This window comes from Equus caballus, chromosome 30 (genome assembly GCF_041296265.1).
Source record: "Equus caballus isolate H_3958 breed thoroughbred chromosome 30, TB-T2T, whole genome shotgun sequence".
NCBI classification, from domain to species: domain Eukaryota; kingdom Metazoa; phylum Chordata; class Mammalia; order Perissodactyla; family Equidae; genus Equus; species Equus caballus.
Window position 1 is genome coordinate 9,811,092 of NC_091713.1, and position 15,855 is coordinate 9,826,946.

The following is a 15,855-nucleotide window of genomic DNA, read 5'->3' on the forward strand; positions in this document are numbered from 1 at the left end:
CCAAAGCAGAGCGCATGAACTTAACCACTCAGCCACGGGGCCGGCCCCTAGACTAAATTTATTAAACTGCCATATAAAATATTTACTTTATATATGAGTACTAGTCATGTAGTTACCATATGCATAGACCACTAACTTTGCTAGACAATTAAATGGTCTCTGCTCTGTATGCTTGGATTTTTTTAAAATATAACCTTAACTTAAAATTCTAAGTAAATGTATAGCATAGTACAGAAACCATATGAATTTACAGCAAAAAAAATACATGTAATGTGAAAAGGCAAATGTTCAGAATTTATACAAGTCTTACCTCTATCCAGAGCGCACAGGATTATGCATAATGGAATAAGATACTTTAGGTGGGATCATGGAAATTTAGAGCTGAACCGTAGTTTACACATGAGATCCTTGAAGCCGACAGGCCTCGTAAGTAACTTATTCTAAGTAGTGGACTAAGTTGGTGACATAATCAAGATATTAGAACCTGTAAATCCTAGCTCCAGGTCTAATGTTCTCTTCGTTATACCATTCTGCCTTTCTAGTGTTGAAGTGAAATCTAGATGGAGAAATGCATTGGGTTAGCTCTGGGAGGTCACCTAAAATGTGAATAAAACTGCCAAAGATAAGAGAATGCATGTTTTAGATATATTTATACCAGATGTATTAAAAATAGCATCATCAAAAACTGATTTAGATACCTACATTGATTCATCAATCTCAGATTTATCTTTATCATTCTCTTCCTAGTGACCTCGTGTTTATTTAAAGGCAAATCTATTTGAGATGCCTGTGTTTCCTGCACCTCTCAAGTGAATCAGTCTTATCCGCCACTGCCCCATTTATCATTGGAGGCAAAGCCTTTTTTGTGTGCAAGTTAATTTAAGATATTTTATCAGTTAGTATTTCCTAATAATTTGATATTCATAGCAACACATAAATTATTCCAACCTTTGTTGCACTTTAAAAAGTAATTTTGCTTAATTTTTCAATACATGTCATGGTGTGAAATTTTGTTTCAGTCAGGACCCAAATTCTTTGTGATTACATAGGAACAAGTGGTGTTGCTTCATGGTAACAACAACATTTAAAGAAATCTCTTCTGAGACTTCGTCAGTAGTGCAAATTGTGTTAAAAACTTTTCTGCTTAGTTCTCATTTTGCAAGTGTAACCTTTCTTTTCAACACCCATGGCCGTCCAAGCACAGAAGAGGCTGAATGGGGGCATTTGCAAACGTGCATGCGGTAACAGTGGGATTCACTGAGAATCAACTTCTCCAAGAGTTTGTGACACAAGCGAGGGGCAGAAAACAACACATACCTTGCTGCTATATCCTGCTTGTGGAAAATTTAATCTGCTTTCTACCCAGAGTTTAATAGTTAATCATTTACATTATTAATGTTGGAAGATTTAGATAATTTCAGAGACTCAGAATGACACAAAGGGATGGCTTCAGCGAGTCCTTTACCACTGCCGGCTCGGTCTTCATTGGCCCTGGAAGCTCCCCCCGAACAAAAGCTCAGTCTGAGTGAAGACCGCACCTGTGCTTTACGTACGGAGTCTGAAGACGTGCCCCCAGCTCCCACTTCTAATCAGGCAGTCACTCTGAACGCGCTGTTTTATAGAAATTTTAAGCCACTGCTATTAAAAATCCCTTCCACCTCTAAAATTAAATTGTACTGGTGCAAGCCCAGTGGCACAGTGCCACTTCGGCGGCACGGGGTTCACTGGTTTGGATCCCAGGTGCAGACCTACGCAACGCTTGTCAAGCTATGCTGTGGCAGACGTCCCACATATAAAGTAGAGGAAGATGGGCATGGATGTGAGCTCAGGGCCTGTCTTCCCCAAAAAGAAAAAAATTAAGTTTTACTACTGGGCTATGTTCTTTATTTGTAGTAAATTCTTGAGTGGCTTGGCAACCTAGATGGGGTCTCCAGTGTTGTACGTTATGAATCCTTTTCGAGCTTAGGAAGTTTGAAAGTGAAGACATGTTTCTCTTTCAGTATTTCAGCACACTCTTTTAATTCGTGGTCATTCAGTTCCTGCAGGCCAACTTGTGTGACATTTTGGCACTTTGACGCGTGTAAACCTAAATACGCAGTGTGTAGAGGAGGATTCCTTACTGCGTTCTTGGGCCTGAGGCAGTCTCGGTCCTGAACACCGAGTCTGATGTAACTGTGCTGAAAGGGGTGTAAGAGTGAGTGAGAGGAACCGTTCCTTTATATTGCTACAGTGTAGCCATCAGGGCCCTTAAGAACTGCTGTTTTCGTGCCTTTGTTTAAGCACAGTGTCACCCATTTAAATAAAATGGTACCTAAAAGATAGGTAGATAAATATTATATTCGAAGGTTTAGCAAACTTTCTAATAGCTACCTTGATGTGTGTTAAGCAGAGCTGCGCGGCCTGTGTGCCACAAATGAATTATAGGTGTGCCCCAGCCGCGGCCTCCCGCAGCCCGCCAGGGGATTTAGGAGCCCCGGGGCCAGTCAGTTCTGGCCTCAGGCAGCCTGTCCACTGATCCTGGTACATCCCGCAAATTTCATTTTTTATTGTACTATGAAGTGTAGAGGTTGGAAAGCACTGTATTAAAGACAGCTAGGATTTTTGGAGTTTAATTATATTCTGGGCACCAGCAAGAGCGGAAAGGAGCATAATAAACTTTCTTGCTATAATTTCTTGTCCATAAAGCATAGAGGAAAAATGATTTCAGTATCTACTATTTTTTCTTATATGCACTGAGTCAAGACCCTGTATCAAATAACGCCTGTCCACTTCAACTGGGTCAAAAATGTGGCCTTTTTTATGGAAACTCTGTGAGATATATGTGTAATGTTTTTTCTTTCCTTAAAGCATGAACTGTTAGATAACAGCCTTCTAACTGATACAAATAGTAAGCATTACCCAGATTTTTAATATATAATCTTTTTTTCAAACTTCCTGTTTGACTTCGTCATTGCTTTTGCCAGTGGACGCATCCATTAAGCATAAACGTATTTCCCTGCTCCCAATCTGGGAAACTAAGACTGTGGAAATAAAACAGATGCACTTAAAGTTTCATAAATAGAGAGTACCGAACAGTCAGTGATAGTATGCATTTTGCATTTTATGGCTAATGGAAGAAGGAAAGCCATGAGATTTAGGAGAGAAAACCAAAGAACAGTTATTTGTAAGTATTTTTATTCCTCCTTTATACAATAGAAAGATTCCTAAAAATGTTTGACTAAATCTTCTTTATGTTAGTGTTAAATACACTAAGGAAGTCGTTCCACGTCTCGGCAGTCCGGGGTTCGCCGGTTTGGATCCCGGGTGCGGACATGGCACCGCCTGGCAAAAGCCATGCTGTGGTAGGCGTCCCACATATAAAGTAGAGGAAGATGGGCATGGATGTTAGCTCAGGGCCAGTCTTCCTCAGCAAAAAGAGGAGGATTGGTAGTAGTTAGCTCAGGGCTACTCTTCCTCAAAAAAAAATAAATAAATGTACTAAGGAAGTGATTTCCAGGTGTTTTGGTATATCCAGGCCATTGATCTGCTGTGAAAAGACTTCCAGATGATTCTGTGCATCCTTCATATCTGTGAATCACACCACTAATGGTTCCTGTCTTATGGAAACTTTCTTATGCATCTGTGTGAAATTATTATTTATTTTTTAACAAGACTGAATATTTAATTACCCCCCGATTTTTCCTTATACAAGATTAGATTTGGAGATGACATTTTTTAAAGGTGATGCATCTTTGACTATTGTTTATACTTTTGATGGACAAGTTGTTCTTGTCATTCACATTTGGCAAAATGACATTTCAAGATAGAGAAGAAAAATAATTGACAGAAGAAGGTGGACACTATTGTAAACTAACTTGCTGAAAAATTATGAAATATTTAGTTTTGTTGTTTTCTTCAAAAGAAATTATTGCATATTGGAAAGTGTTTTTAATGAAGTCATTGAGCTGACAAAAGTGTTTTATAGGATTCCACTCCTGAACTTTGCTCTTTTCTTTAAAACAGAAGTTGTCTGGAAGAGCATACACGATTTTGATAACTTACAAATCAGCCATTTAAACTCTCCATATTTAATAAGTGATCAATACCTTTGTTGAATGCTCACAATCTGTTGAGTTTTGCATTCAGTATCTCATTTAATTCTCAAAACAATCACATTGGATTGTTACAGTTATTTACCTGTGTCTTATAGATGAAGTTGAGGCACATAGAAATCAGTACCATGCCCAAGGACACACAGTGAGTAAGGGATAAAGCTTGAGTTCACATGAAAGCCCTCTGACTTGACCCCATGCTCCCACCCCTGTTGTTCTCTCCTGCTTCCCATGTAATATGCTACCTCTCACTCCATCACCATACCCTCACCCCATTTCTCTCAGTCATCCCTTAGGCCAACCTGATTTCTTACTATATCATTGTAATTTTTTTTAAAAGCTCATTTATAAAACAAGTAGGATGACCAACTCCTGGTTTGCCTAGGACTCCCCAGTTACAGAACTTTTAAGTCCTGTGTCCTGGGAAACCCCTCAGTTCTGGGCAAACTGGGACTCCTGGTCACCTTAACCTATTTCCTCACTCCAGCCACATGCCTGCATCTCACTTCATTCCTCATCCCTCAACCCTTGGTATCTTAGAGATGAGATATGAGGGTAGAGAATTAGGTACAAATCAGGATTTTTTAAAATATATATACTTCTTGGTGTTAAAAGACAGTGTTTGTACATTATGATACTTCTGTATCCATCCACTTCAAAATAGCCTTGTCAAAATGTGGAGGAGTGGTGCGTCCTGCCGCTACCATGTTTCCATGAATACTGTCCAAGGCATGTAAAGCGCATAAAGAAGGTTGACATATACACCAAACTAGGATGGGAGTGGGAATGGAATGGAGTAGATAGTATATTCATATTTTATTCAATGTTATGTATTATTTGAAGTTTTTTATGAGAATTTTTTGTATATTATGTTAGTAAAAGGGATTTATTAAATGTTTTTAAAAAGATCTTACAACATTTTAAGAACTAATTTGGTTTTGTTTTTATATATTATATATTCACATATTTAAACAATAAGCATTTTTTAAAAATTAAGAGCAGAGCACATATATTTTTATTTAACAAACGAAAGATCCACTACTATATACTTGTCTTTCTCCTTATGGCAAGATAGGAGAGAAAGGAATAAGAGGGTGTTGTTTGAAAGAGGAGGGGCCTGGCCTGGTGGTGTAATGGTTAAGTTCACACACTTCGCTTTGGCAGCCCAGTGTTCGAAGATTTGGCTCCCCAGCACTGCTCGGCAAGCTACACTGTGGCAGCATCCCACATAAAATAGAGGAAGATGGGCACAGATGTTAGGTCAGTGACAATCTTCCTCAAGCAAAAAGAGGAGGATTGGCAACAGCTGTTAGCTCAGGGCCAGTCTTCCTCACCAAAAAAAAAAAAGAGAGAGAGAGAGAGAAGGGAAAAGGAGAGAAAACCAGAAGCATGAAGATGAGAAAGACTAAGGCAGAGACAAAGAGATAATAGCAAGAAAGAGCAGTTGGCAAAGAAACTCTTTCTTGATGTTTCTGATTGGTTCCAGTATTCAGGACTTATTGCCATTTGGGCAAACTAGGCTTGATTTTTAAGTTGCAGTTGCTAGAGAAGTGTAAGGAAGATGCAGAGTATCTGAATTTAGATAAAATAAGAGAACTTTTACTTTTAAAAGGTTCAACAATATATTTGGAGTTCATTTAGCTTTCTGTAGACAAGTCACAAATTCGCTTCTCTGAAGTACCTGCAATTCATGAAACACGCATTGAGCATTTAGTTCAGTTGGGTAGCACAGTAAGTGCTATACCCAAGGACTTATGTCTGTTCTATCTTTCCTTCACTGAACACAACTTCGCTCCAGTTAGTTTCTGGTTTATAAGACATTGGATAATATGGCAGAGTATCATATCATCACATTCTGTGTGATTGGTGTCTGTGGTTTATGTTCCTGTGTGGAGTTCTGTTTTGAATTCGATATTGTCTTCAGAGTTCGGGTAAGCACTTTCGTATGTCATCACATTAAGGAGTAGGATAAGTATCTTCTCCTTAAATAAGTGAATTATCATTTATCCTGCCAGTATAGTTTTCACATGTGTTTCTCACGTATTCCTTTAGGTGGTGTCTACATGACCGGTCAAGGTTAGGGGACCATCTGCATAAGGCTATAAGATCACAACTCAGAACTCAAATGTATGTCTGTGTGATGATAATCATAACTTTGGGTTCAAACTAGGAGGAAAAGATGAGTTATTGTTACTGTTTTCCATTGCATTGGACTTGCACAAACTCCTTCCCTCTTGCATTTCATAATTTTCACTTGATCCAGATGATTTTGCTACTTGGTTAAACTATAAGATTCTCTTTGGTGTTTTAGAGTTAATGAGTTCCAAGAGATTCCAACTTTACAATATTTGTGCTATATATTTTCATTAACTATTGAATGTTTGACTTTGATATTCTTCTTTTTATATTTAAAAGGGTTGGTGTTTCTTTATTACAAAGAACTGCAAAAGAGGATATTGCCTTACCTTACAAAACAATATTTAGGTTTGATTTACAACAACCATCAAAAAATATTTCTGTAAGCAAATATTTTACAATAGCAATAGATTCCCAAGAGAAATTACTGAAAACCATCTATATATATCTAGGAGAAGATGCTCATCTCTTTGGGATTATTTAAATTGTAATTTATTTTTTTTGAAAAAAAAGAGTTGATGTTTGCTTTGAAAAGTTAATTAGGCTTTAGTTCTCAGAACTTGCACAATAATGACTCTTACTCTCATTCATTTAAAAATTAATAATTTTATCCTCTTTAAGTATTTATTTTTATTTTTATTTTTTTTCCGATGTACGTCATATTTCAAATTCTGGATACATTACATCCTGTTCACCACCTGAACACAAATTATAGTGCATCCCCTCACATGTGACCCTAATCAGCCCTTTTGCCCTCCCCCCTCCCCCCTTCCCGTATGGTAGCCACCAGTCCAATCTCCAGTGCTATGTTTTGTTTTGTTTTTTTGTCGTTTTTATCTTCTACTTGTGAGTGAGATCATATGGTATTTGACTTTCTCCCTCTGACTTATTTCACTCAGCATAATACCCTCAAGGTCCATCCATGTTGTCACAAATGGCTGGATTTCATCATTTCTTATGGCTGAGTAGTAGTCCATCGTGTCTTTATCCATTCGTCCCTTGATGGGCACCTAGGTTGCTTCCAAGTCTTGGCTATTGTGTATAATGCTGCAATGAACATAGGGGTGCAAGTATCTTTATGCCTTTGTGTTTTCAAGTTCTTTGGATAAATACCCAGCAGTGGAATAGCTGGATCATATGCATGTTTCTTTTTAAAGATGAGCTAGGAAGCTACAGGGTTTGTATGTACTGAAAGTTCTGTTAGCTACAACCGTGTCCTCTTTCCAGAATAGCTTACACATCATTCAATAACTTTTCAAAGCAGTATTTTCCTATTTTTGAAGACTATGGAACAAATTATGTCATTTTTCTTACTATGCAGTTGGAGAATTTGATGCTGGATAAAGACGGGCACATAAAAATTACAGATTTTGGACTTTGCAAAGAAGGGATCACAGATGCCGCCACCATGAAGACGTTCTGTGGAACACCAGAATACCTGGCACCAGAGGTAGGTTGTGGTTCCCTTCTTGGGAAAAAATAACATTGACATAGTGTTTTGCGATGTGAACCATTTAAGCATTAAAAAAAAATTGTAAGACCTAGATTTCAAGAGGAATCAAATCTATTTTGGTCCCATCTGTTTAATGTATTTATTATAAGGCAAGAAAGAATATGTAGAAATTAAATTCTATAAACTTTATGAGCACAAAGGTACTAACTATAATAGAGTAAGAAAATTTTTATTTCTTGGCCATATACATTTTGTTCCTTGATTATGCCCATTTTGATTCATTTATTAAAAGAGAATAATTGAATGACTTCAACAAGAATGTTTACAGTTTTATAAACCATCTTGGATTTTCCTTAGAAACAAAGAATGATAATTTGGATTTGTAGTAATGTGCATTTTTGTACTTCATTATTCGAAAATATTTCATTGAGAAAGTTAATGAAATGGCAGTGGCTTCATTTTGGAGTTCATGCCAAAGCAAGCTCCAACCTGTGACCTCCCCATGCTGAAGGTTCCACAAGAATTCATTGATTTGTTTATTCAACAACTATATATTATGTGTCTGCTATGTGTTGGGTATTTTTTAGGGTGATATGGTTACGGGAACAAGACGCAAAGGATCCAGCTCTCAGGGAACTTACTTGTGGTGGAGGGATACAGAATAAAAATAAATAAACCACATCATGTCATGTAATGAATAAGTACTAGGAAGAAAAAAAGACTTGGTAAAGGGGTGGTGTGGTGTGGTGACTCAAATAGTGTTCACGTTTCCATTGCTGTGTCACATGCCACTCCAGAGCCTACTGGTGAGCAACACCATTCTGTGTGATGGTGATTCTGAGTCAGGAGTGCAGCAGGGGACAGCGCGGGTGGCTTGTCTCTGCTCACAGGATGTGAGGCCTCAGCCAGAAGAACTGCAGGAGGGAGGCAACGCTGGCTGAAGGCTGGAGTCGGGAAGCATCTTTGTTCCCGTGTCTGACAGTGGATGCTGGCTGTCAACTGGTACCCTAGCAGGGCTATCAACAGGATTGTCTGTGTGCAACCTTAGCCTCTGCGCATGGCTGGGCTTCCTCATAACAAGATGGCTGCAGGGTAGTCAGACTTCTTTGGCTCTGGATTCTAAAAGTGAATGTCCGGGGTAACAAGTTAGAAGCTGCATCTTTTTTTTCCCCCACCTAGTAAACCATCAAGAAATGTTTTATTAGTTTTTTTGAAAATTTCTTTTCTTAGTACATTTTTTATAATTTTATTACAGTATAAGTCACATACCATAAAATTCAGCCTTTTAAAGGACAGATTAGTGATTTTTAGTATGTTCACAAAGTTGTGCAACCATCACCAGTGTCTAATTCCAGAATATTTTCATCACTCCAACAAAGAAATCCCATACCCATTAGTTCCCTGGCCTCCCCTCCCCCTAGGCAACCACTAGTCTACTTTCTGTCTCTATAGATGTACCTATTATGGACATTTCCTATAAATGGAATCATATAATACGTGGCCTGTTGTGCCTGGCTTCTTTCGCTTAGCGTAATGTTTTCAAGATTCATCCATGTGTTAGCATGTTATCAGTACTCCATTCCTTTTTATTGCCAAATGATACTCCATTGTATGGACATAGCACATGTTGTTTATCTGTTAAGCAGTTGATGGACATTTGGGTTGTTTCCACTTTTTGGCTGTAATGCTGCTGTGAATTTTCGTGTATGCATCTCCTTTTATGACCTGGTTTCAGAAATTACACGACATAATTTCTGTCATATGCTTGCAGTTAAGCAGTCCTAAGCGTACACAGATTTAAGGGACAGTGACATTGACCCCACCTCTCAATGGTAGAAGAGCGTGTGAGATGGGAGATGATGTTGCAGCTACCTTTGGAAAATATAATCTTCTGTAAATGGGATGTTCAGGGAAAGTGATGTTTGACCAGAGACCTGAATGCAAGGAAGGAGGCAGCTGTTGCCTAAATAGAGGGGAAGAACTTTACAAACACAGAGAGTAGCTGCAGTAAAGCCCTGAGGCAGGAGCAGGCTCGGTTCTCCCTCAGACTCTGAGAAGGCTAGTGTGGCTGGAACCGCACGGGGAGGCCTTGCTCTGTGCTGAGTGCGGGCTGCGATTCAGTGAGCACGGGCTATGTGCCATCTGCTAGATAAGTGCGTGGCATATTTGAATAACCTTTTGTAATAGCAAACTTGATCTTTTTAAAGGTGATGGAACTGAGGATCAGAATTTTTTTTAAAAAATATATTCTGGGGGCCGGCCCTGTGGCCGAGTGGTTAAGTTCATGTGCTTCACTGCAGCAGCCCAGGGTTTCGCCAGCTAGGGTCCTGGGCATGGACTTGACACCGCTCATCAAGCCATGCTGAGGTGGCGTCCCACATGCCACAACTAGAAGGACCCACAACTAAAAATACACAACTATGTACCAGGGGGCTTTGGGGAGAAAAAGGAAAAAAATAAAATCTTTAAAAATATATATATATGTATATATATATATATATATTCTGTACACAGCTAGGAGGTGGTGGAGACAGAATTAGGATTCTAACTAGATTTGTCTTATGAAACCTACTTTGACTTTTTAACTGTATACATCATGGCCCCCAAGAGTCACAATTTCAAGGCCACTTAGACATGTAAATAATTGTAATTTTAAAATGGATAATTTGTAAATACTCAACAGGAAAAAGTAACCAAAAGAAATTAGGAAGTAGGAATACATTTAGAATGATACCCGCATTCCTCATACATGGAGTAACTCATACCAGTTTATTACCATAATAGTTCTTTTCTACTAGAGATTAAATTTACATTTCAACAATGTTGAGTTACTATAAACAAGTGCTAATAATTTGAAATACAGTAAATTTCCAACTATTATTTTCTTGAGGGGTGCCAAAAATACCATTTTCTCTGTTACAAATCTGGAGTTTACAATTCTCCATTTTTGTGGAGATTTTAGAAACACTATTCCTTGTTTATTCAAATACAAGATCGTATTTTCTAGACCAGGATTGTTCTTGTGAATGTCATGAACAACAAATTCTTTGTTCTCTGGAGTTCGGTTACCGTCCTGTAGATTTGCCTTGGATGATGATAGCCCGCATTTAGAATAACAAAATTAGTTGTGTCACAATTAGGGGAGACTATTTCTGAAGAAGATAAATAGATCTCATTTCAGAGGCAGATGATCTCCTAAGAAACAAAGATTGTTTTATATGCAAATGTCATCAACTGAAGAACAAAACCAAGAATTTAATGCAAGAGTCCCATTGTTTCTAAATAGAAAGTTTACAATTCACAAGAAATTTTCAATTTCTTTTTCAAGACAAATAAGAAAACATTTCTGTTTACCTTTTTTTAAAAATATTGCGAAAGTCTAGCCTTTAAAAGCAGCTTATATCCCCATGGCTGATACATGTTGATTCATAATTGAAATCTTGGCACCTTGTTTTTATAGGGTAGAGTGACCATTATAGTTACCATCTGAGGATGACAAATCGTGACACAACTAATTTCTCATGCGGTTCTAATTCTTATATTTTAAGTATTTGTGTCAAACCCTAGATTTTTGTTAAATCGGGGTAACTTTGGATGTGTTTACTCTTACTCTTAAAACAAGAATTTAAGTCCTCTCTCCTCTCCAGTATGGACCATTTCACTGAAGAAGATTCATTCATAAAGGAATATTTATTGAACATTTATTAGGTGTTGTGCATTGTGTTAGGTGCTAGGAATACAAAGATAGTAAGAAATGGTTTTTGTCCTCAAGTAGCTTGCTGCTTACTAAGATGGTAAAGATATGGAAAATTATTGCTGTGCAAGAAAAGAGTAGCTTTACTGGAGTTATGTACAGTGTAGTAAAGGAGAAGGAAGGGTGCGTGCACCTGCTGAGAGGATCCAGTGGCAGTAAATGGGAAGCAGGAAAAGAAGAACCTGGACACATGGGTCGAGAGGGGCATGCAGAGGAGTTTAGATTTGATCTCACAGATGAGGGAAAATCACTTTTGAAGTGAGAGCAAGGCAGTAATGTGGTCAGATACACGTGGTCGGAGTTAGGAAGGGCTTCGCAAGACGCTGAAACCAGCCTCTGCCCTCTGCTTGGGGGGAGGTCTCTCGCTTCTTTGAACCCAGAAATTCCTAGTCCATGCCATTATGAACGCCAGACTTTTCTTGGCAGTATATTAGGAGTGGTTGTTTATCAGAGCTGGAACACATTCCTGAGTACCAATTCTCTGTCAGTGTTTTCCCTTCTCTTCTCTTGGAGAGGACTTGTTTTCTCATTGTGGAGAGATCTTATTGCAGCCTGTACCTCATCTAGTGTGGTCATCCTTTACCTTTTGAGTTGTTTTGATCTGGTAGAAATGCTTTGCTGTTTGAAGATAGATGAAGGATATTTAATCGATACCTCAAAAAGGAGTTAGAAATCAGTTCCAAACCGATTTATTAACTGTCCTGTGTATCAGACACAGCTGACTTTTAGATAAACTTAAATTTTAAATGAACTTAAGTTTCTTTGTGGCAAAGACCACCAGACAAGATAAGTCTGATAGTATAAAAATGCCATTTGTTGAAAAAAGGATATTTTCAAAAGTATTTCTTCTCTTACTGCTTTTGATGTAGAATTATAGCTCTTTATCGTTAAAGAGAAAAATCATGTCTTTTTTTTTAAGAAGTTGCGGAGATACAGTCCAAGTAGGCATAAGCTATGAGTGTGCTGTATCTCCAAAACTGCTTCAGTGTATTCAGGTTTCAATGAGTGTTTTTTTGCTCTTATGTTAGAAGGAAATAAACTTGACCTGCCATACATTATGGGCCATAAGATATTGTGAGGTGATTTTGTTTTTGCAATCTATACCATATTTCCACACCCAGAAATTATAAAGGAAATTAGAAATCACATATAAAGTCTTACTGTTGGATTTGATTATTGGGTCTGGCTCTCGTTGAATCCAAACCGTTTTATGCAGCGCTAATTATTGGAGTCTCAGCTTCGCTCTTGAGTTAGCAGTACCTGATCAACTTCCCAACTGTAAACCAGTCTGAAAATCAAATGGAGCTCACATGCAAGACCCAACAAAATTAAAAGTGTTAAGTACGTTTTGGCAGTGCACTTTTATTATGCCCAGTCCTCAAATGTACCAGCAGATAATCATCTGAATGTTAGTTATTTCTCACATGCTTATGTGATCACGCAAAAAGTACATGCTAAAAAGAAGCAGATGGTGACAGATGGGGAAGGTTGAATAAGGTGGTTTTGGAAACCTAGAGAAATGCACTTCTGTAATAGTGTAAAAATAAAAATTATTTGATAATCAAGTTAGGACTAACAAAAAGATTGCATACAATGACTTGATTGTTGGAAAATATATAGCGTCTAGTTGTGGTTGCTATTCAGAAAAAAAAAAGTATACAATTTTATTTCGTATAAGTGTAAAATATTTTTTTCAGTGGCTGAAAATGCATTTTTGGATGCATTCTTGGTTTTCAGAACCTCATTTTTAGAAAACAGTCCCTTGCTGTCATTTTATTCACTTTTCTTTTGAAAAGATATCTTTAATGTCTTTTATATAATACATAGTTTGAAAATATCTGAAATAGATCAGAATATTTTGATAACTACTTTGGTACAAAGATTTGCTCAAAGTCGTTGTGACGCGATATAGATAATAGCACAAATGGAAGTTAAATTCTCTATATATTTAAAGCCAAAGATATACATTAACTTATTCAGAAGGAGTTGAGAGAATCCTATCAATTAAGGGTAAAGATAGTTGCTAGCATGGAGTGGTGTAGTTGGGGGAGGAGTTGAAACCTAAATTGGTTTAAATGTATTAAATGCAATTTTATTTGTTTATTTTAAATACAACAAAAAATAAGTGTAAGAGACATCATTTTATGGGCTCTTGACAATGTTGTCTTTAGGAGATTTTAAGAGAAATGAATGAGGCCAAAGTTACATATGTTTTCACATTTGATCTGTAGGTAAAAATAGTAGCACACGTAGTTAGATTTTGCTTAGCCCTTGGACAAAATTCTATTTCTAACAGATTGTGAAACTAAGTCTTCAAACTTCTAAGCTTTTTGTAAAAATAAAAGTTATTTTAGCCAACTTTCTAAAACTGTGCCCGTCCCTGGTATTTTACTTAATTACTAATAATTCATGTGACACCTGTCCTCTTAAGGTATTTTTGAAAACCCTCATCTTTCTCACGGTTCTGAGAAGTTCTCATCACCAGCACTGAGGGCAGAATTAAGTAGAGGAGCACTAGTTAGTGCAGATAGCAGTCGTTGGCTTTATTGTTGGAGTTCACATTTAAGAACTTCCAGCTGTCATATGAGGTAGCTTACTATCTATACTGTTGCTATATAATGTTAAAAACCATCCCATTTTGTCCCCAACTTGGATGCTGTTTCACTGTGGACTAGAATGGTATCTTTTAGTTCAGTGTCACTGTCTCTCCGTGTTTACACTCAACGGCTCTACTCCCCTGGAGCTCTGTCAGTTCCTGGCGTAATTATTCCTCACCTACAGTTCTCTTCAGGGTTACGTGGGCTTTGGCTTTGACAGTCAGAATGTTTGCATTCAGTACTTTGGAGTGGTTCTAGTTTCAGCACAAAGTTTAATTTTAAATTCTCTGAAGCATAAGAACATATATAAAACTAATCCTAACTGGGAGCATTAGTGATTACCTGGAGCATTCTACAGTGTCTAATTTTACTTGGGTAACAAAGACCCAGTTTCTTGGAATCCAATACTGTCTATTTCTTCAGGATAAAAAGGAAGTATAGACATCTCTGAGAAGATATGTGTAAGTGTGATTTAATCGCCTGTATTGTATCCGTTTAGTTTTTCTCTTGCTCAAGAATGTTGCCTGTTCTAACCAGAGATTGCTTTGAGAGTGTGCTGTAGGATGTGTGCAGATGCTTGTGTGTGAGCGCTAGGAAGTGGCCATGGCGCTTACAGCATCCTCATTCACAGTGAATGCCAGTTACAGCTTCAGATTAAGAATTATTAGAGTAGCTGAGAACTGGGCATAAAAATATGCTTATGAAGAAAATGCCATGAAACCATGAAATTCGTAATTCTTATGAAATATATACTTCTCCTGAAGCTGCAATACAATTTAGAATCTGAATTAGAAGATTTGTGTGGTTTTTCCTTTTAGCAAATTCCTGTGATGTTAAGAATATGTAAAGGATTTCCATAAAGATAAAATGTATATAAATGTGTGTTTATGTATAAAACACACACATCAGTTACCTGAAATATAAGGTTACCAGAAAAAAAAAATTTTTTTGCAGTAGTGGTAAGTTGGTTCATCCAAGTTCTCAGTTTACTTTCACAACATAGGTGTGCAGACAGTTTGTTTAGATGTTTAATTTTTTCCCATCTGTTCTGCCAGGATTACTGATTGAGCAGGAAGCCACGCCAGGGCACACGTAGCCTCCTTGCAGTTGCATGCCTTGGGTGCACTGTGTGGCTGCCGCACCAGCTGAGAGAGGTGTCCCTCCGGCCCCCCAGTAAACCCCCATTGGTAGAAGAATATTGGAATGAACAAGTTTTTTGAAAGTGCCATTAGCCAAATAAATGTTTATGTTAGGAAATTTAATTGATGGTATCATTTTAAAATACATAGTTTATTATTAGTATCATTCATTGAAATTAGTGACCATTCAAGAGCTGTTCATGGTGACTTTAACTCACCTGGCTGTTTTATAAATGAAAGCGTCTACATCAAACGGTACCAAATATTAATCAGATATTGCCAGAATATTAATAATAATTGGTACTTATTGTGACGTCCTTGAATCTTAGGTTTTATTATGTCAGCAAGTGAAGCCATCTCTGGCCGCCAGTGGAAAAACGGAAACTAAGCCTGGTTTCCTAGAGTTTGTGCTCTGTTTGGATGTTGGATTTGATGTTACTTATCATTATTTTTTCACGTTTATGTTTCTTTTAGTGTTCCAAATCCCCACTTGTCCTTTATCTCTGGACATTTGTTTGTAATGCAGTTATAAAGTAGAGCTGCCTCTGTGGTTACAGAGGACTGTGGGCATGGAAGGAAACAGGAAATGTCTGCATTCATGGTTAAACCTGGGGTTCAGTTTAAACGTCAGCAACACTGACTTTATGGAAGAGAGACACTTTCTTTAGATGAGGTCTTCAAGATA

The 15,855-nt window shown here is 37.6% G+C and overlaps 1 protein-coding gene across 4 annotated transcripts in view; it reads left to right on the forward strand.

Moving 5' to 3' along the window:
- The window catches only part of AKT3 (AKT serine/threonine kinase 3), a 327,384-nt gene that overhangs the window by 255,710 nt on the left and 55,819 nt on the right, over positions 1-15,855 (forward strand). For all 4 annotated transcript variants that reach the window (XM_023632779.2, XM_023632783.2, XM_070255721.1 and 1 more), the window contains one exon: positions 7,549-7,677. In XM_023632779.2, the coding sequence (XP_023488547.1) occupies positions 7,549-7,677 (129 nt within the window). The remainder of the gene's footprint in view (positions 1-7,548; positions 7,678-15,855) is intronic.